General features: G+C 42.4%; 2 protein-coding genes and 2 long non-coding RNA genes across 7 annotated transcripts; 2 read left to right on the forward strand and 2 right to left on the reverse strand.

Moving 5' to 3' along the window:
* Positions 1-395: 395 nt before the first annotated feature.
* On the reverse strand, positions 396-15,135 carry oplah (5-oxoprolinase, ATP-hydrolysing). Of its 3 annotated transcripts, XM_086020833.1 has the most exons (29): positions 14,769-15,135; positions 14,533-14,661; positions 13,883-14,071; positions 13,441-13,632; positions 12,910-13,024; positions 12,494-12,617; positions 12,121-12,316; positions 11,255-11,420; positions 11,010-11,148; positions 9,788-9,855; positions 9,529-9,704; positions 9,157-9,297; positions 8,963-9,075; positions 8,408-8,578; positions 8,168-8,305; positions 7,961-8,099; positions 7,340-7,452; positions 6,880-7,031; positions 6,638-6,798; positions 6,461-6,562; positions 6,217-6,391; positions 5,504-5,688; positions 5,286-5,432; positions 2,922-3,056; positions 2,659-2,808; positions 2,418-2,575; positions 1,803-1,963; positions 1,620-1,717; positions 396-696 (listed from the first exon to the last, which is right to left on the reverse strand). In XM_086020833.1, exons 3-29 carry the CDS (start codon positions 14,051-14,053, stop codon positions 544-546), a joined length of 3,939 nt encoding a protein of 1,312 aa, XP_085876959.1. In that variant the 5' UTR covers positions 14,054-14,071; positions 14,533-14,661; positions 14,769-15,135; the 3' UTR covers positions 396-543. The 3 variants fall into 3 exon arrangements, with proteins under 3 accessions (XP_085876959.1, XP_085876960.1, XP_085876958.1); XM_086020834.1 differs by having other exon boundaries at positions 13,883-13,974; positions 14,533-15,135; XM_086020832.1 differs by having other exon boundaries at positions 14,533-15,135.
* Positions 11,024-18,658, forward strand: LOC147127646 (uncharacterized). The gene is made up of 4 exons (XR_015084275.1): positions 11,024-11,433; positions 13,543-13,652; positions 13,845-13,977; positions 18,141-18,658. It is a non-coding gene; the product is annotated as an uncharacterized LOC147127646 (long non-coding RNA).
* shrprbck1r (sharpin and rbck1 related) lies at positions 15,478-23,647 on the reverse strand. The gene is made up of 14 exons (XM_086020835.1): positions 22,982-23,647; positions 22,204-22,378; positions 21,243-21,311; positions 20,895-21,036; positions 20,268-20,358; positions 19,850-20,159; positions 19,672-19,769; positions 18,632-18,802; positions 18,135-18,295; positions 17,901-18,012; positions 17,648-17,827; positions 17,452-17,550; positions 17,233-17,376; positions 15,478-16,481 (listed from the first exon to the last, which is right to left on the reverse strand). The coding sequence occupies exons 1-14, from the start codon at positions 23,252-23,254 to the stop codon at positions 16,401-16,403; spliced, it is 2,106 nt and encodes a 701-aa protein (XP_085876961.1). The 5' UTR covers positions 23,255-23,647; the 3' UTR covers positions 15,478-16,400.
* On the forward strand, positions 22,798-26,479 carry LOC147127648 (uncharacterized). Of its 2 annotated transcripts, none has more exons than XR_015084274.1 (4): positions 22,798-24,261; positions 24,514-24,681; positions 24,789-24,950; positions 25,801-26,479. It is a non-coding gene; the product is annotated as an uncharacterized LOC147127648 (long non-coding RNA). The 2 variants fall into 2 exon arrangements; XR_015084273.1 differs by having other exon boundaries at positions 22,798-24,250.
* Positions 26,480-27,251: the final 772 nt, after the last annotated feature.

Here is a 27,251-nt window from a genome sequence, read left to right on the forward strand (position 1 = left end):
CACTATCTCTTTATCAGCAGCCTACGCATGCCAGCACTCCCTCACCATGCGTCCCCGTGCATCATTCCTCACCCCAAAAAAGGGAGGAGGGAAACAACACCCCCGATCCGCCCCGCCCACATACAAGACAATGCTGGGCTACATCTCAATAATCAATCGCTAATTTAAATGTACAATTTGGCCCCATTGTCGAGTAACCGCAATATTCGGCTATGCAAACTCCAGATGAGGAGAGGAAAATATGTTTAATAATTTTTGGATTGTTTTTTTTTCTCCTTCATTTAAAAAAAAAAAAAAAAAAAAACTTTCTAAAATGAAAATCCGATAAAAATAAATGAAAATTTTCTAGGTGGCCATCGGCCTTTGAAATATTTGGTTAATAAATGCTAAATACGTTAGAAAAATCAGACTTTAATGCGCCTCTCTTTGTCAATGTGGCAATGTGTGTCTTCTTTGAAAGAAAGTCTACCTTTGAACTCATAATCTTGTAATTCCTTCAAATCACTCCACCTTTCCACTTGTATTTACTTTGTTTCCGCTCGGTCACACTCCTTCTTGTGCCATGCGGTAATCAAAGACGCTGCCCCTCTCTGGGAAAGTCTCATTCAAGCGCATGCGCTTTGTCTGTGGTCTTCTATTTGCTTCCTCCTCCTTCCCATACCCCCCTCCCCCAGGGGTGTATAGGCAGAACATGTCCTGAGGATGGAAACAGACACATGCAGAGTGGATTTAGCACATGGATTCCCAACCATCAGGCGAACCTGTCATGTCACCCTAAGGTACATTTTCTTGACCAACTATGACAAAAAAAATGAATCGCCTCAATTCATTATGAATATTATTCTAACGGGATTGGAGAATCGCTTTAAAATGGTATGATCTCCCATTTATAGCAATCGATGTTGTGTCATATTGAAGCAAATTATTGACTACGAATTTAATCCGTTCCAACACTATGCTTGTAACGCAAGACTTTGGTTTCGCAATTCATCTTTTCCCAATGAAATGAATAGAAATGTTAATCGGTTCTAATCCCCAACAACCACCCAAAAAATGTGTTTGTGATTTTTTATTTTTACAAGGAAAAACAGCCCCCTTTAATATTGTACTTAAAAAAAACAGTAATAATCCAATTAAATAGAATTTAAAGCATTAAATAGTTAATGCTGCAATCTAATTCATTAAGGCGGAAACAAACTACTACTTTAAGTGGCTCCATAAAATATTACTCGTTTTTCGTAGCGGATAAATAAAGCCAAAGTTCAATTCACTTTTTTTTTTTTCTTGCTGATCCGAATAACGATCCGATCCGTGACTTATGTGATCCGTTGCGCCACTACTGTTGACTAAAAATGACATCGCCCAGGGCTGAGGTGACGACCAATCACGGCTCAGCTTGCCAACGGCACATGACCAAATTCAGAAAACACGACAGTTTGTGCTCGACAAAGTAAACAATTTTTAAAAAGCGTTCAAATATGAGCTTGTATCTCATAAAAAAATCATAAATTGGGGTCAATGGACAAATGGACTGTATATTATAATAATAGGTGTCAAGTACTGGAAGCTCATACAATATTTAGATAAATCAGTATTAAAATGTTATTTTGATGTCCTACCCCAGGTTGAAGGCTGACGCTGGTCTTGGCACCCAAGCTGAGCAGTCTGCCGTCAGCTCTGCGAAGCAGGTTCAATCCCGCCGCACCAGCTTCACCCCCTGACCAGCAGAGAACGAAAACATTGTCTGAAACGCTTACGCAAGACTAACAAAGACATTTTCAAGTCACTTTCAACGGGTTTACCCTCAAGGCCGTAGGGGCGCGTGGATCGCCTCTCACTCAGCACAGAAAGGACCACTTTGTCCCGAAATAAGAGCTTCCGAATCACACCGTCTCCTCCGTGGTACTTCCCTGCACCTCCTGAAGCAGGTCGCAAAGAGAACTGCTCCAAAATCACTGGGTACCTAAAAAGAAATGGCCAAAAAAGTTTGCGCACAACTTAGCTGCAATAATATATTATGCGAATCTGTGCTATTTGTTACATAGAATTCTTGAAATAAAGAAAAAACACGCCTTACTCAATACATAAAAATATGCATTTTAAAAATATGTATTATATACATTCTGTTCAACATAGTTCCTTGGCACCAAAGAAATACTTTAATATTAGACAGGGATTTAGCCTGATCATAAAAAGACTAAATAAGCACATTTTCAGCAAATAAGGCATGATAGGATCCCAAAAATTGAGCACAATGGTAAATAAGCAATGTATGTATATTGGATGTGTACATTTTGGGGATGTCGGAGGAAGCCACATTAGCACCATAATACTGTGCTGGCTATACAAATAAATGCACCATATAAAATTGGAATTAAAAAAAAAAATCTTTTGTCAAACCAGATCCCATGTCTTGCCTCTTTTCCAGAATTTCTGGGTCAGTGATGCGCGTGTTGGTCATGTGACTGTGAACGCCACTTCTCCCATTCCAGCTTGGCCCCGCCCCAGCGCCGCCAGCGACGGTCTCATAGTAACCAACTTTCTCGCTTCCAAATGAAACGTTGTTCATGCAACCCTGATAGAGACGCATGTTATCACACACTTCTCAAAAATCAATGCTCTTACTAAGTGGCATCATTTCATTGCAGCCACCCTCACCTGAGAGGCGGCGCAGACCACAAACGCCTTGAAAATGACGTCCACCACTCTTTGCGACGTCAGCACATTCCCACCAACCACAGCGGCGTTCTGTGACGGCTGCAGGATGGAACCTGGGGGGATGATGACTTTGATTGGGGCAAGACAACCCTGAATGTGTGTGGGGAGAAAAACATGCACAGAGCTTATTTAATGAGTCTGCGCTCATGCAATGGATGTCCCGGACAAAGTAGATTAAACCGAAAGAGAAAGAAGCATCAAACCTGATTGAGGGGGATGTCCTGTCCCACCATGCAGCGCAGGCAGTAGATGAGGGCAGAGAGGGTAATCGCACGTGGAGCATTGCAGTTCCCCCAAACCTCTGTGCCTGTCCCAGTGAAGTCAAACACAGCGGTGCCCTGTAGCGGTTAAAGGACATTAATGCTCCCATATTCACTTTAACGTAGAAGCCAACCCAATCATATATTTTTTTCAGAATATGGTCTATGCAAGCCCACTAGTCTAAACACGGAATTCTGATTAATATTGCGTTTGTGGAATATGAGAAATCCACCCGTTTTTAGCTAGCTCAGGGGGCGGCCATTTTGTCACTTCTGTCGACTGAAGATGGCATCGAAGTTGCTCCGATGCAGAAAACAGGTGAGCTGTGATTGTTCGTAATCTGAGCAACCCTGAGCAACTTGAATGTCATCTTCAGTCGACAGAAGTGACAAAATGGCCGCCCCCTGAGCTAGCTAAAAACGGGTGGCTTAACTCTTATTCCACCAACGCAATATCAACCAGAATGCCTTGTTTCAACTAGTAGGCCTGCATAGAACATATGGAAAAAAAAATATGTTTGGGTCGAATTCAGCTTTAAGGCAGAGGCCATGACACAGTTTTAAAGTAGAAGTCAACCCAAAAGTTTTCTTTACAATAATATGTTGTGTGCGTGTTCACTAGCCTAAAAACGGCATTCTGATTAATATTGCGTTTGTGGAATATGAGTTAAGGAGGAAGTCAACCCAAATATATTTTTTTCAACAATATGTTTTATGCAAGCCCACTAGTTGAAACAAGGCATTCTGATAAATATTTCGTTTGTGGAATAAGAGTTAATCCACCCGGCGGCCATTTTGTCACTTCTGTCGACTGCAAATGCCATCACAATTACCCAGGGCTCATGTAACGACCAAAGCTGAGCCGTGATTAGCCGTTTTTAGCCATCTCAGGGGGCGGCCATTTTGCCACTGTCAAGTGTCAAAATGGCCGACCCCTCAGATCAACAAATACGTGTGGATTTTACTGCTTAACTCATATTCCACAAACGCAGTATTAATCAGAATGCCTTGTTTAGACGAGTAGGGCTGCATAGAAGAATATATTGCAAAGAAAATTCTTGGGTTGACCACCCCATAAAGTGAAAGCTTGTTTGTTTACATGGCAACAGCTTTTTGGAGTGTGGAAATGTTTCACAGTGGAGATTTTAGACATAAACGTGAACTCTTCCCCGTCAATAATGAAGCAGGGTACGTCCCTGTTCATGGCGGATGGAGAACAGAGAGAAGCATACCTGTCACTGGCGGAGCTAGCCATACTGTCAAGAGAAGACAGATTGATTGAAAGAGGAGAGACAGAGGTCATCTATGTTAAGGTTGAAAAAACATTCAAATAGAGGAGGCGGCTTACGACACCACCTATCTGCCATACACAATGCAATCCTTTAATCCCTTCCTCAACAAATTAGCCTCAAACCAATCAACACAGCTGCCAGTTGCCTCAATCACTATTTTTACAAATGAATGGGATAATAACAAGGGTGATTCCACCCAAAACAACGGTTGTTGGTGGGCAGAGGCCTCTCTTCAATGTGTCTGAAACGACTGTTGTTTTGCATCCCAAAAGAGTCATACCAGCACTCGGGCTGTGACTGAACTGATTACGACTGCTTGGATGAGAGGCGAAACGTTTTCAGCCAGAACAGTTAAGTTGCCATCGATTCAATGTCCTTACACCAGATGGATGGATAGTTACTGATGTTAAATAAGAGTCATGATAAAAACAAAGTAAGTAGTGACCTTAGCCTACACAGTACTGTATTATGATAACCAAAAAACGGGCAGTATGTAATGAAATGCAGTTGTGGTGTAGTAAATGGAAATTGTGCTTGAGAAACATTCTAAGTACAAATCTAAAGATTCTGCCATTGAATTGGTTGTGGTATATTTGCATACGTCCAGAGAAAACATTTAAAGGAACAAGGCATTCTGATTAATATATTTGTGGAATATAGCAAAATGCACCCGTTTTTAGCCATCTCAGGGGGCGGCCATTTTGTCAGCTCACCTGTTTTCTGAAGCTGAGCCGTGACTGGTTGCTATGTGAGCCCTGAGCAATGATGATGTCATTTTCAGTCAACAGAAGTGACAAAATGGCCGCCCTCTGAGATGGCTAAAAATGGGTGCATTATGCTGCTTAATTCATATTACACAAACATATGAGTCAGACTGTCTTGTTTCAACTAGTGGGCCTGCATAGAAAATATTCTTGAAAAAAAAATGTTTAGGTTGACTTCCCACTTTAATATCAGTGTGAATCATTGTGTCAAGTCACTGACAAGACTTGCGTCAACTTCATTAGATCATCACCTCTTCTTCATTAATCTGGACCCGCAGTCGGATTGGGGTGCCGTCATCCATGAAATCCTCTGACTCCACCTCCAAGGAGCCAGTCTGTTGTCGCCGACGACGCGCAAAGTCTCTCAGCATGTCCCTCACTGCCAGCTCTGCATTACTCTGCAATATGCACAAGCCATGCCATCACCAGATGTCTCCTCTCCGCTGTTTGCTCTTGGAGCCGTCGTTACCTGGATGTAGCCCATGTAGGCCTGCACGACTGCCAGGCCGTAGCAGTCAATCAACTCCCCCACCAGCTGACTGCCTCTCCGGTTGGCTGCTACCTGAGCGCGCAGGTCCGACAGGTTGTCGTGGAGGTTCCGGGTTCCAGACGACTCTGGGTATTGCGCCGGAGCCATCAGGGCCTCCGTCACAGCTGATAAGAGGAAAGCGAGAGCAGCCAGGTTGCAAAACAGAAAAGCATTGTGGGAAGAAACTCATGTAAAATGTAAAGCATGTTATTAGTATCCCGTGGTTATTTTATCATTACCGATATATTATTTCAAGAAGAATTTTAACCTCATTAAATGCAAAAAAAAAATGCAGCTCCTGAGAAAGGTTTTTGGCAGTTTAAGCGACCAAAATATTGTCGCCAGAAGGTTTTTACAAAGGACCTAAAAAACATTGCCGTTCAAGAGCTATACATTACTTAATATATTTGTCATCACCAGAAACGTTATCCCCTAATACTCAAAAGTTTTACTTAAAAATAGATGAAGACGTCATTTAAATTTCTACCTTGTAGATCTTTGCATTTCTGTTATTACAACTTCTACCTACTGTCCCCGTGCAGAGCTGAAACGTGAAATGAATTTCGCCAAATATAATTAGATTCTATCCTATGCACAGCACTGAATGCTTGAAAAAAAATACAAAGACGGCTAATAATTTGTTCTTGTCCTACCTTCTTCCTGAAAGACTCCGCCTGTTACCAGTTTGAAGGAAATGAAGACAGCGCCCTCCTGCTGCAGAGAGGTGGAGTGTGGGGGCATCGAGCCTGGAGTGATGCCTCCTATGTCGGCATGGTGCCCCCTGCTGGCCACAAAGAAAACCGGCCCACTAACACCTTTCCTAAACACCTGGAATTCGATGAGGGAGTGTTGGCGTCTGAGACAAAGCAGAAAAAAAAAAGATTCTGCGGGACTGACTGGAGTGATGACTGTGAGATCAGGAAGGTGACTGCCGCCGGCACATGGGTGGTTACTGAGAATCACATCTCCTTCTTTGAGTTGATTCGCCAGAGATTTGAGCTAAACAAAAAAAACAAAAAAAGAACAATTTGGGGTCAGACCAGTTCAACTGCACAGCCAGCAAAGCTTCCACACCTGGTACTGGACAGTCTCCTGCATGGCACCAAGATGAACGGGAATGTGGGGCGCGTTAGACACCAGACCGCCATCTGGTCCAAATACAGCACAGGAGAAGTCGAGACGCTCCTTGATGTTGGTGGAGATAGAAGTCCTTTGCAGAACTCTGCCCATTTGTTCTACGGGGCCACAAAGGTCAGGATTTGCATATATGACTTGGGAGGTTTTTTTCCCCCCCCCCGACGTTGTTGTCAGCCAACCTGCGATGCTCATGAAGCGATGGGAGAAGATGGAGAGCTGCACCGTGTTGAGTTCTGTGCCCACTGCACAGTGCGGGTCGGAGCCAACCGTCATGCACACGTCACCTCTTTCCGTCAAACAGGCCTCACAGCAGGGCTCCACCAGGATGGTGCTGAGGAAGAAGTACAAAACTATTCAGAATTTATTAGATACACCTACAAAATCTAACGAAATACAATACAAGAAGCTTTTCAGTAAATCTCATTCCTGCATTTGGTTGAATATTTTCACTACTACTTATATTGTAGAATAGCAATGAATAACGCTTTTAATTTTTGGGTTACCCAATTAATTAACTCAAAGTCATTAACAATGAGCCTTGTTTTCTCAATTTTTTGCTATATCTCATCAGATTGTGCAGACGCACCGACATGAATGATAAATTATTATTTATTCAAAGCGTAATTCAAGTGTCCGTGCCTGTTCTTGTCAATGATGATGGCTGGTCCCGGGATGGTGTGACCACAAATAAGCTCCTCCCACAGATACACAGCAGTGTCATGGTAACCATCCTCAAAGTAGCATTTGGTCATCTAGAGGGAAGAGCAAAGATGATACATTGTCATGAAAGGGGAATCGCCCCAAACGTATTTTTTTTCCAAGATACACTAGTTGAAACACGGCATTCTGATTAATATTGCTTTTGTGGAATGAGTTAAGCATCAAAATCCACCCCTTTTTAGCCATCTCAAGGGGCGGCCATTTTGTCACTTCTGTCGACTGAAAATGACATCACAGACGCTCAGGGCTCAGGTAACGACCAATCAGGCTCACCTGTTTTCTGAATCTGAGCTATGATTGGTCGTTATCTGAGCCCTGAGGGTGTGTGATGTCATTTTCAGTCGACAGAAGTGACAAAATCGCCGCCCGCTGAGCTAGCTAAAAACAGGTGGATTTTGTTGCTTAGCTCATATTCCACAAACACAATATTAATCAGAATGCTGAATATAAGGTTTAAAAATTAGCCTGGATTCATGTGAAAGCAATACTCTTTTTTTTTTTTTTTTTTTTTTTTTAAATTCTGCAATAAAGTTCAAATACCGTGACAGGTTTGGCCTGACCACGTCCCTTCTTTGACTTGTACATCAATTTGATGCCCGACTTGCCACAGCCCCTCACTCTGATGTCATCGACCATGATGGGCCTGTCCGGGATGGTGAAGCCAAACTCTTTTAGATACCTAGACAAGAACAAAGCCTCATCTCAGTGTCCAGTGGGCAGACGTGGTCGAACTCTTAGCGCACAAACCTTTGCGTAAAGGCGCTGCGGAAGTCGCCAGCTTGAGAAGACTGTCCATTTTTGGGGTAACCGGCTGCGGTCACCATGAGAGCGCAGTCTGTGCCCTCATAGCGAAGGTGGAGAAAAACCTCCGTGGTTATTTGGCCACTGAGAGGATACGAAAGAGGGGTTTAATGCTAAGTGACAAAACGGTGACATTCGTCCCGCGAGAAGCAAACGGTGCGAGACAGAACTTTGTAAGTCGCCAACCTGTTGAATCCGCGTGCGCACAGTGTGTCGTGGCAGCGGTTTGAGAGCAGTTCCACCCTCCGGTCAAGCTCGCCGAAAGAGTTGTGTTCATACTGCAGCGAGCACGGCTCCTGCACCTCCTCCACAACGTCGGCTAGAGCCAGACCGTAGGCTGACAGCACACCACTGTACCTAAAGGCATGAGACAAAATAGCCATCAATTGACAAATATTGCAAGCTAAAAATTGTGTTAAAGAAATACATCTGCAAACACAATGATAACAGTTAAATTAACTTTTTAATTTTTAAAAACTTTTTAAATTAACACTGTCTGAGAGGTTTTATCCATCCATCCATCCATCCATTTTCTATGCCGCAGCTCAGCAGTCAATCGCAGATCATGTTCCAAAAATATGCATGTTAGGTTGATTGAATACTAAATTGTCCATAGGTGGGATGTGATTCAGATAACCTCCGACCCTAAAGTGAACACGTGAAAAATAATGGAGTGTTGCTACTGGCTCATATTGTACAGATTTACCCAATAAATCAAACGACAAATCATATCATTATTACTTGTGTATAAAGACGGTCTTCATCCCAAGGGCTCGGGCGATTGCACAGGCATGCTGGCCACCGGCGCCCCCGAAACACGCTAACACGTGCTGAGATGTGTCATGGCCCTTTGCCTAGAGTGCATACATGTTAGTTAATATTCAACATATTTAGCCGACCCTAATACAGAAGTGCACATTTTTTTACTCCAGTACCTGCGTCAGTGCTCTTATTGGCCGACACATGGCCTCATTTGCCACGCGGATGAAACCCATGGCCACATCTTCCAAAGTCATTTCAGTTTGGCTTTTGGGCAAAGTACCATTGTTTGAGTGGTTTCTGCCATTCGCCCCAGCCTGAAAAAGAATATATACATTAAAATTACTTTATACATTACGCTCATTGGCCTAAACATTAGCACAAGCTAATGAGACTCAATGCAAGAACTGTATTAAAATTGAGCCTTTAGAAAGTTAAAGTGCACAGTTTTGATAGTTTTGCACTCACTATAATGTTACACTGGAAACGGCAAAACAAATTGAACATTTTGTGACTGAAAATCGATGATGGGCTATCAAGATAAATACTTGTGATTGGTTAGAGGACAGGAAGTGGTTGATTTCTTTGGTCAGACCACGGAAATGTGTCATAGTCTCCTCCAGGGATAGAGATTCGTTCTCGCCGGGCCCAAAGATCTTGGGAAAGAAGGAAGGGAGGAGGCGGCCTAGAGCTAAGTTAGCATCCGTCACAGTCAGAGGACCACCTAGGAAAATGGAAAAGCAGATGTCATGTTACGTTTTACCAGTGTACACGTCAAACACGAGTAAAGAAATGATGGTTCTGTACCTTTCCGATAGCAGGCCGGTCCTGGATGGGCACCAGCAGACTCTGGTCCAACAACAAACATCCCAGACCTAACAAGGAAAACAAAATGAGAAGACAAACACCCTTCAGCAACAACAGATGACATCGTGCCGGTATTTACTTCGTATACACCTAACACAATCTTGTGAGACCCACTGCAAGAGGTGGATGAACAATGAATGGGTCAAAAGCAGAGGTGGCAAATGTACAGATATCTACTTTCAAATATATCGAGTAAACAGTGAAAAGTTGTCCCAAAAATAAATACAAGTGAAAAAAATGTGCTTAAAGTGGAAGTCAAGTCAACATATTTTTTCAAGAATATGTTCTATGCAGGCCCACTAGTTGAAACAAGGCAATATGATTAATATGAAATGAGTTAAGCAGCAAAATCCCCCCGTTTTTAGCAATCTCAGGGGGCGGCCATTTTGTCACTTCTGTCAACTGAAAATGGCAGGGCTCAGATAACGACCAATCAGGGTCACCTGTTTTCTGAATCTGAGCTATGATTGGTTGTTATCCGAGCCCTGAGGGTGTGTAATGTCATTTTCAGTCGACAGAGGTGACAAAATGGCCGCCCCCCGGAGATGGCTAAAAACGGGTGGATTTTGCTGCTTAAAGCGGAAGTCAACCCAAACATATTTTTTTCAAGAATATGTTCCCAGCAGGCCCACTAGTTGAAACACGACATTCTGATTAATTTTGCGTTTGTGGAATATAAATTAAGCACCAAAATGCACTCGTTTTTAGTCATCTCTGGGGGTGGCCATTTTGTCTTCTGTCGACTGAAAATGACATCACAACTGCTCACAAACACCAATCACGGCTGACCTGTTTTCTGAATCCGAGCCGTGAGTGGTTGTTGTGAGCAGTTGTGATGTCATTTTCAGTCGACAGAAGACAAAATGGCTGCCCCCAGAGATGGCTAAAAATGAGTGGATTAGCACTTATTCCACAAACGCAATATTTATCAGAATCTCGTTTTTCAACTAGTGGGCCTACTGGGAACTTATTCTTGAAAAAAATATGTTTGAGTTGACTTCCGCTTTAACTCATATTCCACAAACACAATATTAATCAGAATGCCTGCATAGAACATATTCATGAAAAATATATGTTTGGGTTGACTTCCCCTTTAAGTACAGTAACCAAGTACAAATATTATGCTTTGTTACTGGTCAAAGGGTCGGTCGGTATGACAGACCTGAAGAAGAGTCGCGAGCCTCCACCTGCTGCAACAGTGTTGATGTCGAGCTGAGGCGCTTGCAAGGTGACTCCAGCTGTCGTCGCCTCAAACACGTGCTCAAACTGGCCTGCGTAACGACTCACATCGGTAGATGTGCCTGTACAAGTACAGAAGGTCGGATTATTTTGTGGCCATGAAACGGTGTACTTTGTTGTTAACACAATTCTTCATACTGTACATCCAAAACAATATCAAAGACTTACCGCCCATATCAAAGCCAATCACAGGTCTCTTCTCCATCTGGTCGTAAGAAGTGACAGCGTAACCCACAACTCCACCGGCTGGGCCAGACAAGACGGCGCGCGAGCCACAAAACTGCTGCATGGGAGTCAGACCGCCATCTGACTGCATGAACAGGACGTCCACATCCTGGTGGCAGAAGGTAACGCAAGATTAACCTGCTGTTGGAATACATATCGGTGTCATATTACTTGATCCGTCCATCCATCTTCTACACTTATTTAGTGCCCTGTACTCAATATATATGGAGGCATGAAATGTTTAACTTTTGCCCAAGTCATTTTGTAAATACTAACCAGAAATGGGCAAAGTTTGCTTTTTGGATACTGCGGTAGTTTACTCTATAGTCTCGATTTTGCTACATCGGCCTGCTTCTTGAGGCCCTCAGTCTAAAGTTCATCTACTTACTGTGCCAACAGCCACATTCCGAGAGTTAATACTTGACCTTCATTCTCCTTCATTGTTGTTTTTTTATAAGCGTGTCTCATTTTAAACAATGCATTAAATGCAATATTTTTGTCATTTGCACGGGCACTATTTTAGCTTCTTTTTGTTTTAAATAGCAAACCGAGAGTAGTAGGGCTTTTGGAGTTGCAGCAGAGAAGAGCACTGCTGTAAATATACTTTTGTGACCTCTCACCACGACTACCATAGCGACTATATGTTAGAAAAAAAGACAGGTTGTTCCTGATTCAGTTGTAATTATGAATTGAAAATATCATAATCCCAAATAATTGACTTAATTACTATGTAGTTCGCACTTTTAAAATAAACACTCGTCTCTTGCTATGTGAATTACCGACGCTAACCCGGAATTTAAAGAGCATACCTTCAAAGCACCCTTAAACCCAGAAGTGAAGCCTTTAAGATACTCCCGGATTTTGGGTGTGAGGTAGGCATCGGCGCAGACGGTGTAACCTCGGGGGACCGCCCTGACCATGGGCATGACCTCGGAGGACAGAGACACCTGGGTGAAACCCAGTTGACGAGCCAGGGTACCCACAGCTTTCTCGTGCTCGGACCACCTGAGGTGTAAAGGGACGGGACGGGGAAATTGTGACGATGCTACAACATTCAGTGCACTCACAGGATAATATTGTCACGTGGGGCACGTCTCATTATAAAATAGCTCTTCTTTTGTCTTCTCATTTTTGAACATGTAGACTTAGCCAAAGAGTATAAAAATATGCAGCTGCACTGACGTGTAAGAATGAAGCAGAAGCACAGCCAGGCTGCTGATTCCACGGGACAGAACTCCTTTCAGGTCCTTCCCCACACGTTCCAGATCAAGCTCCTGCCATACTTCCAGATTATCTCCAGTGCTGCCTGGAGATCGACAGCAAAAAAGGAATGAAAACACATTCATGAGTCACGTAACCATCTGTACAAACACCGAAAAACACTACAGGACTCTTGACCCCTGTCCTGCTAGGATATATGAACCTCTTTGTTGCCATAGTATTCATACATGACTGGTTTACAAAAACAAACAAACCCTGGTAATAATTGCCGATGGTGCATCATTTTGTGTTGGTGGGAAAACGGAAAAACTCAAACCTAAAAAAAACACACAAAAAAACCCATCCTAAAAATGCATGTGGAGAGTTTATTTGTACACCTGTGACAACGCGCTTGGGATCCGTCCTTGGTAGCTGGCAGCCATCTTGTTTGAGGACGACGCGCTCGTCTACCTCGATGACCTCCTCATACAGCACTTCAGGCATGGAGACCTCCTGTGAATGCACATATGTCTATTATATAACGGCTTATGTAAAACTGGACGATGTGCAGAAATCAATGAAGGACACTGGACACGGTGCTCTGACGATAAACCGACAGGAAGGTTCAGTACATACAGTCGTAAGTTGTTCGTGGAGCAAGGCGTGATTACAGAACAACTCTAATTTGTCTAATTTATACAGCTATAAATGTCACCTTACACAAGCACAAATTACTCCCGTTTAGCCTTCAAGACAGACAATCATGGATAAGCAACCACTTAATTAACCATTAATAGTTCACTGATCAGAGGGCAAACTCTAAGACAGTTCTTTGAAAAATGACAAAACAACCATGCTTATCCTCAAGGTTTGCAAAGTATCAGATATAACTGCAATGGACTGTTATTGTTCCAGTGCAGGTTACCAACCAAATCAAAGAGCTTAGGCCTGGCTTGCGTTCCAATGTGCAGCAAGTCTTTGAAGCCTTTGGTGACCAGAAGAGCCGTCCTCTCCCCTTCTCTTTCGAGCAGCGCGTTGGTGGCCACCGTGGTGCCCATTCGAATCCAGCCGATCCGAGATGTGTCCACGGGCTGGTCGCGAGGAAAGCTGCATCCCGTTTCCTGCCGGCGAAGACGCAGACGTAACACAAATTCAGTTCAAACACATTATAGGAATACGACAAAGGCATCTGTTTTTGCAGTATGAAAAAATGTTTAATGATCTGCAATAATCTCTGATCAAAAGTCAAATGGAAAAGTCTAAAATAACCATGCTCTGTTTTGAGCAACACTGCTTGAGAGGAATTCCTTTAACAACCTGTTTATTACTGTAGTTTCAGCCCTCGCAACACATGCTCAGACATCAGGTTACCTCCTCCAGGACTCTGCGGATGCCTTCAGTGGGGGCGTCTTTGTAGTTCTGGGGGTCACGGGAGAGCAGTTTGAGGACCCGCTCCCGGCCATCTGGTAGGCGAGCAAACACGTCTGTGAAGGTTCCTCCTCGGTCGATGGCAAAGTCAAACTTCCCTTCAGTGTGGGCCATGTTGAGCAATGTGGACACCTGGGACAGACACTCTTGAGTGTGTTTGCTCCTTTTTCCGTTTTCATGCACTGAACTTACAAGCTAACAGTAGTGGGTCGTATTTATAAACGGATACATTTTGATGGTTCCAATCAGTGACTTTATTTCTTGTGCAAGTTACTTGATGCTAGAAAATTGAGCACTACTTGCACCTTAGTAGATAACTGCAAAATAGGTTGCAATTTTAGACACACATTGCATCATATTACACAAAATAAGTTAGCACATATATGAACGTGTACAAATGTGAGTGGGGCATTAAAAAACAATAGTCATTAATGAACGCAAATCGGTCCTGACGCAACGTCACAAATGCATGCACAACAGCCTCGCAATCTGCCTGGATTGCAAGTAGTCTACTTCGCTTTTGTTTAAGTGTGCACTACGTTACGGTGGAATCGTGTGCCTCGTCCGACGAAAGGGTAACTGATTTAACTCACCCGTCAGCCGCGAGATGATCTTCGTTAAGTCGTTCTGCGTCAACCCTGTCGTGTCATAATGTCCAGTAGCCTCCCTTTGCGTGCTTGTTAAACTACATTCCCATACGCGCCCATCTGGGGCTCCGCCCGCTTTGAATCCACCAAACAGCAAAAAAGCTAGTGAGTTTAAATTAATGAAATAACTCTAGGTGTTTTGTTTATAATTATCACGAGAAAACAAGGTAAATGCAAAATACCGTCGCCAGACACGTGGTAAATCTTCCTATTTACATGTTAAAACTTGTACCGCAGCAAAGAGCACCAAAACACAATAAAGCGCACTAAAACACAGTCACACGCCTTTGGGTCACATAAAATGAGACGAAAAAAAAATACATGTTCAACTAAAAATCATTTAACGCTCAAAAACGTTTTTTTTTTTTCTTCCAGCCAGTCGTGGTGGTACTTTAGGGCCAGCACGGGTAGCTTCGACACTATCAGAAGAACTGCCGTATATTTACAACATAAATTATTCTATTATTAAATTTCATACATATACTGTCAATTATTCGTTTCGTAGTACTTCCTGTAATGAATTTGGGTGTTGGATGTTTTATCCAATCAGATTTCAGCCTCCATGTGCTGCCTTGACTCTAATACAGCTATGAGCCGTCATCAAACCGGACATGGTGGGATATATTTCAAAATAAAACTACGTGCGCTGTCAAACAGGAAGTAGAGGATAAATTTGAAAATAAAAGCAAATGCACTTTCATACAATAGAGTCTGGCATGGATCAGTAGTGCTGCCCAATTTATTTTATATTTAGTACTTAGTAACGCTACTTTTTTTTAAAAAATTACATTACATAGTACAATTGGGGCAGAGTATAGAAGACACTACCTTAACATCATATCCAGCCGGCATAGAATCATAGTATATTATAAAAGAATCTCAAACAAAAGGTCATCATTTAAAGGGTATTTAATGAGCATTAAGGCACACCAGAAACCACATACAGATTACATTTGATCATATATTAAGACAGTGCAGTATTTTGCATGGCTTGTCAGTGCAGAATAGTCTTGTTTTTAAGGAGGTACCCTGTATAGGGTGTTTTTTTTCTTTTCTTAAGAGGACACATCTTGAAAGTACTTGTTTACATAATTAAATTCAAACCATGCCTTTAAAGCAAACAGTGGATCGCAAATCCTCAGGGGCACGTTTTACATGTCTATCGAATATGTAAATCGGATCTGGAAGGGACCTTTAGCTTATACAACATGTGTTTACAGGTCTCAACTTTCCCTATAATCATTAGACCACTAATCGATACGCTACTCACGCCGTAACATTTCGCATTCACCGTACTTGTTTTTCCATCAGCTGCGACATTATATATAGCGTAGGGAAACATTCGGTTCCCATTCAACAGCCAGAAAATCAGATCACGGAACAAAGCACACATGCTTATAAAAACTATAAAAGAATACAATGTTCTAAGAAATAATCTACATTGCACGGGCACAAGGATAACACTCTGATTGAGAGTTTGTGCACAAGTTAAAAGTCCACTTTGGTGTCATGTATTGCATCTTGGTTCAAGTATGTCAAAGTCACACACATCTGGAAGGGTAGATTTGGAGAGGAAATCACTTTCAAAAGGCACCGCATACAAGAGTCATTATTTTATATTCATTCGGACATTATCTTGCAGGATTCACTTTTAATTTAATTTGTTATTGTGATTGTGTCAAAAAGCCAGGCAGTGATGTTAGAAACCGAACATGTGCATTTTATGCTCCAACCTTTCAAAGTCTGCTTTTGGCTATAACTTATTCAACTAACACTTCGTCAGACAATATTTGGTTTGACTACCCTTGAACGACTCAGTGACAGTTTTGACAATCTGGATGGCATTTTTGATGATCGACATTGCAGCGACATCCTCCTGTGGTGTCGCCAGTGCCCTTGGGGAAAAATAAAAAGATTAAAAAAAAAAAAAAAAATCAAACATAAATATTGTTTCAATTGCTTTGAATATTTATGTGTTTTATTAGCAACACACAAAAAATGTATTACTACTTTTCTAAACGCAATTTATTTCTCACACTGCACAGATATAAAACACAAAAAATGTCACAGATTATAGCGGAACCACCATTTGAATACTCCAAAAGTAGTAGAATTACTTTAAGGAAAATATTGTCAGCTAAGTGGTTTTGTTTTTGTCTGTCACTTGTGTGTTTCTGTGATGGCAGCGAAAAGGTGTGACGACAACCATAAAACAGGAAATGAAGCTGTGACATAAAAAATGTTGGGCTGGGCAGTAAAGTACCTGAGAATATTACAATATTGTCTGTGTACCTGTGTTGCACCACTATTTGTGTTCAAATAGTGGTGCAACACAGGTTGCACAGGTTAAAGGGTAGCAACTATCGAGGCTAATCGTTAGCACGTCCATGGCTTTATCCATTGCATGCTCGTTCTTTGTTTTATAAATAAAGAACTTTATTTCATTTGTTTTATCTTTGGTTTGAAAGTAAATTTAAAATGAGCGTGACAGTTTGAGCCTGGAACCAATTAATTCATTTTATTTGACTTTGGGGTCTACAACCAATGAATTCACTTGATTTTACTTTTTCCTTGGAAAATGGGTTCAGGGAAATTTTCCATGGAAAATGGGTTCACGGAAACTGAAAAGTGAACAACTCAACCCACCTTTGGCCCCCAACGTCGCCCCCTGGTGACCCAGCAGATTTCAGTGTGACAGACAGTGCAGCGCAGCCAATCACAGCCGTCCCTCTTTTGCACAATGATGCCACACTGGGGACAGTGCATTGCCTCCCCAGATTGCACTAGGGTCTGTTAACAGACATGAAATGCATTACATCCCTTGGAATGTGGACACGTCCCGACAATCTTGTACATTTAGCTCACTTGAAGTAGATCTGTTGTCCTGCGTGCGGCAGAGTCGTTGATCGCGCGGGCTGCGAGATCATCTTGGTATTGCTTACAGTTCTTTCCCTCATGAATAGCCTGGAAAAAAAAAAGTGTGCAGGTGTGCCTCATGTTTTGACCAGTCACTTTCCAAAGTTATTTTATTGTTGTCGTACATCATTGTCATACTTAATACCTTGCAAATGAGGCAGTTTTGCTTCGTGCATACGGGGCAGTGATACACGTCGACCGTGTCCTCATACACGCACCAGCCCGGGCAGTCTGCGGTGGCACAGTGGTAGCTTCCTTCGCATCGGGACTCGGCCACTGACAGACTTCTCTGCAGCCAATGTTGATACTCTTCTGGTGTAACCAACTTCCAAACGGGTGGAAGAAAAATGTTAAAGGGAGGGGCGGCAGAAGCTCCAACGTGTCTTGGTTTTACTCACAGCTTTGATCTCCCTCTCCTGCAAGGAGCATGTGCAGGCATACGTGTCATCTCTGTAGGGGCAGGATACTTCCGGCTTCTCATTCAGCATAATGACACTGCGCAAGCATTCTCTGGGCAAACACAAATTATTTTTTAAAAAAAGGAAAAAATCATTTAAATTCTGAGGATTTAAGAAGAATGAGCATGATCAAAAATGTTCACTATCAATCTATTCCCTTGTCACATCTCTTACTTGCAGAAGCAGTGGAGACATTCCCTGAGCAGTGCGCCATCTCCTGGCTTAACTTCTGCATAGCAGATCCTGCAGTCCAAAGGCTCGGGATTCGGCACCAAGTCCTGGCCGTCCATCATCACCAATTGGGCAAAATTCTGCTGGCGTTCTTCTTCCCTTGCCTGGAACAAGAAGGATTTTCATTGGCTGTCAATTTATCATACATTGTTGGCGCAACTCACTCACAGCTGCTCACACCGTGGGTATTGTATCGTATTCAGCGGGGATGGGGAACTTTTCGGGGGCAGCACATTGGACCTCACTCTTGATGTATGACAAAAATGATACGAATCAAAAGGACCACTCAGTGTGGTCTGCTAGTTGCCCATCACTGGTAGACAGTATGCACATTAACACCATCGATTTAACGACACCCTCTACTTAGTTGGGTTGTAGACAAATATTTTGCATCAAAATAAGCAACAGTGACTCAGTTGCACTAAAGAAGGTTCTCCTACCAGCTGGTACTGTCTAATTGCATCCTGCTCCTGCTGAAGCCATTGGCGTTCCAGTGAATCTGGTTGGTACTCGCCCGGAACGGCGTAATTCTCAGGGCGGTTGGCGCTGCAGATCTCGCAGCCTGGCCGCGTCGGTTTGTTGATGTAAGTACAAGAAGGGCACGGCCAACCCTGAAGGAATACATGGACACTTTTATTCTTTATTTTTTAGCTAGGATTGTGTTGCAATAGATGTCAACGCACCACACTGACCCACAACACCAGAAATAAAGTTTGCTTCTAGCTCTTTGTAATTTTTTTTCAATATAGAAAATAGAACACCAGTATGTGACCAATATGTGGGGAAAAAGCTTTTTGTGAAACAAAAATGTCAAGCACAACAGTGACGTTATTTTCCTTGCTTTGTGTCGCCTCAAGCTATAACACAACAAAAACAAGACTGAGAAAGGGCTTTTCATTCTTTGCAAATATCCGACTAAGAAATGCGCCGTGAGCATTGCTGACTCACCTAATGGCTCGAATGTGGCTTTTTACATGGTATTCGCCATTCACGCCACGAAGGGCGTCATCTTTTCTCAAGATTCCGACATATAAACAGTTACATGCGCATATTGTGTTCGAGTGCCGGATGAAAATAGGTTGAAAGATAGCAATGTATGACTTGTTTTAACGCACATGAATTTGTAACATGTTAACAGCTTGCCAATCATTGACGAAACAGAACGTGGCCTATTAGCATTAGCATCTAGCTTCGTTGCGCTCTGTTCATCGCAAGTGAAAGCCCTCTATCGCCGCAGAGAGCTTCACACAATGGATGGGAGTTGCTGACTGGGCCTAAACTGGACATTCGGGTTTGGTCGGTGTTTGTACTCTCTGCAATTAGTCTTGTATTTATTTACATACGTCTCAGCACACAGGTCATGATCCCACATCCCTATCCCAAGATTATTATTTTGTTAATATACACAGCTCTTGTAGTGGACTTCATTAGATTGCATTTATAAGTTGTGTCCACTGAATGAATCTCTCCAGCGAGTTACCTGAGTGGAAGTTGTGTTTCTGATTAATTCATTTAGTTGAGGCAACTTCACGTTGAAGGCATTGACTTCTTGCTCATTGGGATTTCTTTTCTGCGACCCTTATGCAGACAAATATGGAACATGTCAACACATTTCATTTGCGTGGTACGACAACCGCAAAATCAGACGCGTCACTCACCAGCATCGCCGCTATTTAATCGAGGCGGCAAGGTGTTATAGAGTCTCTGTTCTTGAGGTGTGATACTGTCATGGGAAGAGTGAGGGAGCAAAGCAGCACATGGAAGAGAACTGTGGAGAAGTATGCTCTCCTGGTCCTGCTGGAGGAGTTGGTGGGTCAGGTGAGCCTGGCACGCCGACAAGAGGTACAAAAACGCCGTGTCCCCATCCTGACGAACGCCGTATGAGGCCAGCGAGCGCTGGTTAGTGCACAAGCATTGGCCAATCACCCAGCGCTGCAGCGACGGGTGAAAACCGTACTCGAGGAACATCTACGGTGTCGGATGTAAAAAAAAAAAAAAAAATTTTTAAATCCCAAGGGGGAGAAAAAATACGCTTGAAATCACAACAAGTGAAAGAATACAAGACGGCACACAAACCTGCTGTTTCAAAGCTGCAGTCGTGATTCCAGGAGAAACTTTCATCGTGACGCAACATGATGACGTAGAATCCTCGATTACAACAGTCAAACTGTTTTGAGAAAACAGCCATCATTAGAGAAACTCTACCATGGCCACATCACTCGGTATGCCAGCAAAATATAATGAGATCCAATACCGGCGGTGTGAAGTCAACATCCAAGACTCACTTCTCCTTTGTGTTGAATGTAATTGTCGCGCCAATTAATTTATAGGTCACACCATTGCGGGAAGCTAAGACGACGCAGTGCAAGTGCAGACAGAGGGCTAAAAATGACCCCAATGGCACCTGGGAGAGCTCAGACCTCCAATGAAGTGGAACAATCGCCATCAATTAAACGGAGAGGTCCTGCCTCAAAATTGTCAATGTCGTATGATGATATGGCCACAAGGTGGCAGCGATTGTTCACGATGAGACTGTTTTTTAATCAGTGTTTTGCATCAAGCCATTTATTAATAGAATGTTTAGAGGGGCGTCGTCCATAACGTGCGCCATTTATGGGTATGCAACAACGCGTCATGCCTACAAGTTGGCAGGTCTGCTATCTAGGTGAAAATACCAACCGTTTCTGGGAACAGACAACCTACTTGATTTCAGTGTCTTGACATTGTCGTATCGAGGGTTGGATCTTCAGCACAGCCTTTTGGCAGGAAAGCTTGGCAGCAAAGCTGGAGGCCGCCTTCATGTCACCGGCCTCGATGGCTTTGGTAAGCTCGATGCATGCGTCTTCTGTAAATGTTTACAAACACACGTGCACACAGAAGGGCCCACTTAAGGTGAAAAACCAGACAAATGTTATGATGAGGCTGTTGCCAGACCTCCAATGAGTCAATGCATGGATGAGTGAATGAACACATTAATAATAAAGGGGTAATTAGGTGATTACCACCAGAGGAACAAATTGTGAAATAAGATTTAAAATGTTCCATACACACCTAACTGCTGCAAAGATGAGGTGTCGTGTAGTTGGAGAAAATCTGTGTCATCATCTTTGGAGGATGCCGCTGAGTAAACGAGACACAAAAACAGAATGAGTTTCTTTGTATTGCCCTTCATCGTACGTCTCAAAGAGATTCACAAATCCACAAATTTGAGTGATATCACCCGATCTAACAATAATAATGAATAATTTCAGACATGAAGAACAGACATCCTTATTGCTGGTAGGCACACGGGAGATTCCTCTGAGACGTTCACGAAGCACAATTTATCTGACAAACCTTACAATGAGTGGTCTGTTTACTGTAGTCTTGATTTATTGATCCAAAACACGGCCATTTCTGTTCAAGTAATTTCAAACAAGTAACATTGAGTATTTAAATGCAGAACATCTTCAATTGTAATCATAAATCATTTTTGGCAATAGATTAAATAAACATTCATTTAATATTCAACACAACTTTATTTAACACTGTTTTATCCACATATTTGTGTCAGTGATTTTGTAGCCCAAAATGTAACTGTATTGTTTTTTGTAGGAGTAGTGATGATATAAGTCCGATACACACCATTTTGCCCTTTTTTGCCTTGAGCACTCATCCCCCAAAATTGCCTGTGAACATGTGACAAATGTTACCTAGCGGATTGTTTCTACACCGTATCGAATAGAATCATATCGCTCCTGAGCTGAACCGACGTACAAGGTACTCAAAGTGCGGTCTTTTCATTCGCCTAATATTGACGCAGAATCATGAGCAACTGGGGATTCAGTATCTTGCTCAAGGACACTTCAACATGCTCACAAGGGCTGAAGATCGAATCCACAATCTTCGGGCTGGGAAACGACCACTCTACCACTTGAGCCCTGCCGCCCCATGTCTCATCAAAACGCTCACACAAACCATGATTGTAATTTGCAAAGAAAGGTGCGGATGTAAAAAGGAAAGAGTCGCTGACCTCTGTGCGTTTCCCTCAGTGATGACATCATTACAGTGGCCCACCGCTGAGCCTCCTGCTCACAGCGGAAGTTGAAGCCGATACGATCATGCGGAGGCGCTGCTAGACTCAGCTCGTGGCATTTGGGCGTTTTCACCTCATAGTTAACAGATCTCAAATCATACTTGGCGATAGTCTGGAGTAAGAGAGAATAACAATAAGAATATAATGTTGTCTCATCTAAGATGGTGCCATATTGCGATCCATTACAACAGCCTATTATCTGCCTCAGAGAGTTTCACTTTCTGTTCAAGGAGAGCTGCCATACCCGAACGCACCTGGGGGAATGTGATACCCTTTTTCTGGGGAATTATTGTTCCTTATGCCCCTTACAATGAGAGACTGAGAATTAAACTCAAGAATCAATATCAACTTGATATTGAGTGACAAGAGCAAAAATATAACATTAAAATACACTTAACTCGTTCCATCCCAATGACATAATTATGTAATTTCACAATAGGTCTGAAAAGGTCTGGTAATGAATGAGTTAAGAGGCTCCAGTTGGTTCAAAGTCGTAAAACTGCTATGTACACATGATTACCTGTAAATGGCCTTTAAGCGTATTTATAGCGAACTTGCAGCACAATGGGAATAACGCACGAGACTTTGAAGACGGTTTAGAAGGCCACAAGAGTTTTGTTCTCATTGACCATACTTAAAAAAATGCGTTTTCGAGGCCAAATGTCACAGCAAAAACGTACACAATACCCACTGTGATGCGTGGCAACGAACTCACCGCGCAACGACCATTGCCGCTGCAATCTTGGAGCGACAGACGGAATTCCCCGGACTTCTCCGGGTCCATACTGAGCTGAAGAAGAAGAGATTCCTCGCCTGCTCCCGGAAGACGCAGCGGTCGAATACCAGAATGGCATAACGACACCCGAACGGACATGAGGACGGTTTGGCAGTTGGGTTCTGCTTGCGACGCTCCATACTCGACAAGCGAAGGAAGCGCGCGCTGTTCGGTCGCGACACTGGCGTCACAACCGCCCCAACTCAGTGACATAGTGTCCAGGGACGCATTTAGAAAACAGACACGAACAGAAGGGGGTCCGGTTTTGTTCGGATTCAAACGTTGTTGCTCGGAGTATCGACCTCTTTGATATGTTTGCAGCAGAGTAGCTCAAGACGTATCTGCCTCTTCACCGACAAATCAGGAAGCAAGTGCGTGGGTTGTCAAATGTTAATTCCTAGATCTCAAAATTGTCTCCTCCTTTGCTATACTGTATACTATAGCTCTTTTTGCGACACAAAGACGTTACGAACTCACGCTGAGGAGATGACAAATTATAAAAAGAAAAAATTCAGAAGAGACTGTTGCGACTCGACCGTCTTCTACTTCTGCTTGATCTTCTTCGGTTTGTTTACCAGCGAGATAAAGCCAAAAGTGTACACTGCCGCCTATTGGAATGGTGTGTAACTACATTTTAATCCTCCTCTTCTGTTCAAGTTGCGGGTCGTTGGGAAAATCTAGAAAATAAAATTGTATGCTGGCCTCAGTTTTCATTTTCTTTTTTAATGCAAAAAATGCTATCCTTTACGATTGAACAATGTGGCTTGCGAACGCTGTTATACGCTTCCTCTTCGCAACACTATCACGCCTACTCCCCAAAGATAAAAGTGAAGTCACCGGCGGGCATCTTGCGCTGCTATCAGATAAGCGTGCCTAACTTTAATGAATACATTGCTTTTCCACGGCGTTTTCGCAAAACGTCACATACGGTTGTATCAATAAGTCTGGGAAAAGCGCTAAATGCATATACTTTTCATCAGTAGGAATGCAATTGTATTTTTTTCTTCAAGGAATATCTCCGAGTCCTACTCAAACATTTGCCCTTTTGGTTTGGGAAGATGTTGCAGACCACCTTGTTGCTACTGAGCCCGCTGCTGATGCTCAACTCCCAGCTAACTGGGACAAGGACACGGATGGCAAAAGAGAGGTGGTGAAGCAATTCGTGAAAGAGACGTTTGAAGACAAGGGTCGACCTCCACCAACCTGCAAGTAATAAAGTTGTGCGTGCGCGTGTTAAATTTGAAGCGTTACACATAACAAAAGCAGAAATGTACTTTATTTTGATTCCTATTTTTTCCATGTATAAATCATATTTCAACATATGCAACATCATTCTTTTTGTTTGTGTTAAAAAGGAGACAAGGTGTGACATTCACATCACATTATTCAAATTAAGGAAATGAAATACAAGATTTTAATTTAATTAATCAGTTATAGTATTTATTTCATTTTTTGTTTTTTGTTTTGAACAGATAAGCAAGTCATGGAGTTCCTAGAAAATTGCGGAACCATGTTCGTCAAGCTAAACAGCAAGAAATCTGGACAGGCAGATGAGCTATTAACAGCTACGGACCAGTTTATTTTGAACCACTTGGCCTACTTCCACCCACATATCAAAACACGGCAAAGCAACAAATCGGGTAAGAGTCCTAAAATATGAATAGAATATATAGCGATATACTATTTCCCCTCCAAAACATTGTTTATTACATTTCATGCATAAAACTATTTATATTTTCATCCACAGCCAGAGTCAATTGCCTCTGACTGTGTAGTGGACGATTCCATCCCATCCACCAGCACTGTTCCTGGGCTTAATGGGGGGGGGGGGGGGTGCAACAGTCAGAGCAGCCAGTCCAGCTGGGATGCCTTGAACATCCATGGCAACACTGATGAGCTGCTTTCACAGGTGACACCCTTTTAAATATGTTATATTTGTAGTGCCGTTTCTACAAGGCTGCATTTGTCTATCAATCTATCAATCAACACACCACCGGAATGTGGTATCATTGTATTGGGGCGCAAACGACCATCGTTAGGGTGCCTTGCAGAGAGGCCTCTGTTCGTAAAAAGTCTTTGTGAGGAAAATCCTTCATTTATATTCCATTCAGTTGTAAAAAGGTAGTGGAGTATTTGTTTTTGTTTTCACTGAGTTCCTGGGGAATGTTTGAATTGATGGCATTCTATGTACGGGATAGGCGGTGTCTCCTCTCCAAGTGTGTTTTTATTTAAGCACATTTAGCAGAATGCCAAGCTCTAGGCAGCAGTAGTTAGCCAAAAACTACCCAATCACAAGTGACTTCCGTCACTTCCATTAAAAAAACAAAACAAACAAAAAAAAAAAGAATTGGGCAATAGTCAAAAAGTACTTGGTAGTTATAGAAACTGAAAAAAACATCACATTACATTTCCCCAAAATATAATGCTACCAAAGGAAATGCCATACATTTAAATAATTCTGAATAAGGCACTAACATCTTATTTGATATGTCAAAATAAAGTTTTATCAACTTGAAGAATTTTCTCACAATGACAAAAGTACCTAATTATTATATCAAAAGTAAAATGTCCAGTAATATAAACATTTTATAACAAAGCAGCAATTATTCAAAAAGTTACTCAAGGATATGTAATTGAGCAAATGTTACTACCTGACTCTGTTAATTGCATCTTCTCTTTTCGATAAATTTGGCAGATTCGGTTGTAAATTTGTTATCATACTGTTCACAATATTTCCGGTTTTTTTTCTTGTTCTGAAGGCTAAACTGAAGAGACGCAGGCACAAACGTCTGAAGAGGAAGCTGTCTGCGGAGACGCAGTGGCTTCATGCATTGGAGGAGAATCGACATTTGAACAAAAGATTTATCAACTTGTTCAAGGCCTCTGAAAAACGAGCTGCGGAACATTTTTCAAAAATTACTGAAACTCTTAACACATTAACAGCATCCATTTTGGACACATTTTCTCTTCTAAGACAAGTCATGCAGCCTCCTCCTGCACAGCCTTCCCATTACATGTCAAATGAAGCAAGAGGGCAGTATTATTCTCACGCAGCACCTCCGCAATCAACCAACAAATGTAAGCAGCACACTTGCTGACAACACACTTTTTCCACAACACAAGCCATTTTCAAAGATGATCAGAGAATCCTGTGAAGTTGTTCAAGTACAGGCTCCTTAGCAAAATGCCCGGCTGCTTGCAGATAAGAGGCTTCTCTGCAAGGGACCATAAGCAGCAGCTTCCACAGAAAAACTTGAGCTACACTACACTAATGTGTGACAAATTATGTGAAATTCAACCACGTATATGTAAACATGAATAAAATTGGCTGTGCTGTAAGAATTTTTAATGCCATATTTTTTTAACATCCATTTTGCCTCTTAATATGAGTTAAAGCGGAAGTCAACCCAAACATATTTTTTTCAAGAATATGTTCTATGCAGGCCCACTAGTTGAAACGAGGCATTCTGATAAATATTGCGTTTGTGGAATAAGCATTAATCCACCCGTTTTTAGCCATCTCAGGGGGCGGCCATTTTGTCACTTCTGTCGACTGAAAATGACATCACAACTGCTCAGGGCTCAGGTAACGACCAATCACGTCTCACCTGTTTTCTGAAGCTAAGCCATGATTGGGCATCAGCTGAGCCCTGAGCATCACCTGAGTGATGTCATTTTCAGCACGGGACCAGCTGGTGAAGATCAGCCCCATGGGCAGGGCCAGCCAGGGAGGAGACTAACCCACATTATGTTTAGATTTTGAAGACGGTATAAATGTGAGAGCTGCATGTTGGATCGCACCCCCTTTTCTGCCCTCGCCCATCTCGGGTGAGAGCATTCGCGAGGATGGAGAAGCTGCCCAGATCTGATCATTTCCTGAACTTCAGAGATGGTAAAGAAAACTGATGAGCAAATTCAATCAATTTGTGTGAGTCTTTATTTACATTGGATACCTTCTTGAAAGAAAATGAACACGCATTGAGTAAGTAGTTGTTTTGTAAATCGCTAATTGGGCTTATGGACCCCAGACCCACAAAACATTCCAACAACCACCATCACGTTTCATGGAGATCTGATGATGCATTTCAAAATAAAAGCCCAATGTAATCTGTATACAAACTTTTTTCGTTTTGTTTGAATAAACAATGAACAACGAGAGCATTAGATCGTCCTGATTGCAGAGGGCGCTCATTTTAGAATTCAGTTTGTT

The sequence above is a fragment of the Filicampus tigris genome, chromosome 21 (assembly GCF_054856515.1).
Source record: "Filicampus tigris isolate MCC_2025a chromosome 21, RoL_Ftig_1.0, whole genome shotgun sequence".
In the NCBI taxonomy this organism is placed as follows: Eukaryota; Metazoa; Chordata; class Actinopteri; order Syngnathiformes; family Syngnathidae; genus Filicampus; species Filicampus tigris.

Bases quoted from the DNA above. Each gene is read 5' to 3' on its own strand.
- oplah (XM_086020833.1), bottom strand. From the start codon at position 14,053: ATGGCCCACACTGAAGGGAAGTTTGACTTTGCCATCGACCGAGGAGGA. The intron at 12,618-12,909 runs GTGTACAAATAA...GTCGATCTCCAG, and splicing joins TCCCAAGCGCGTTGTCACAG to GCAGCACTGGAGATAATCTG. The intron at 2,576-2,658 runs GTGAGGGTGGCT...CGTCTCTATCAG, and splicing joins TGGTCTGCGCCGCCTCTCAG to GGTTGCATGAACAACGTTTC.
- shrprbck1r (XM_086020835.1), bottom strand. From the start codon at position 23,254: ATGTCACTGAGTTGGGGCGGTTGTGACGCCAGTGTCGCGACCGAACAG. The intron at 20,160-20,267 runs GTTTGTGTGCCG...CCGACACCGTAG, and splicing joins CTGCAGCTTTGAAACAGCAG to ATGTTCCTCGAGTACGGTTT. The intron at 16,482-17,232 runs GTGGGTTGAGTT...TTTTTCCCCAAG, and splicing joins GGCGACGTTGGGGGCCAAAG to GGCACTGGCGACACCACAGG.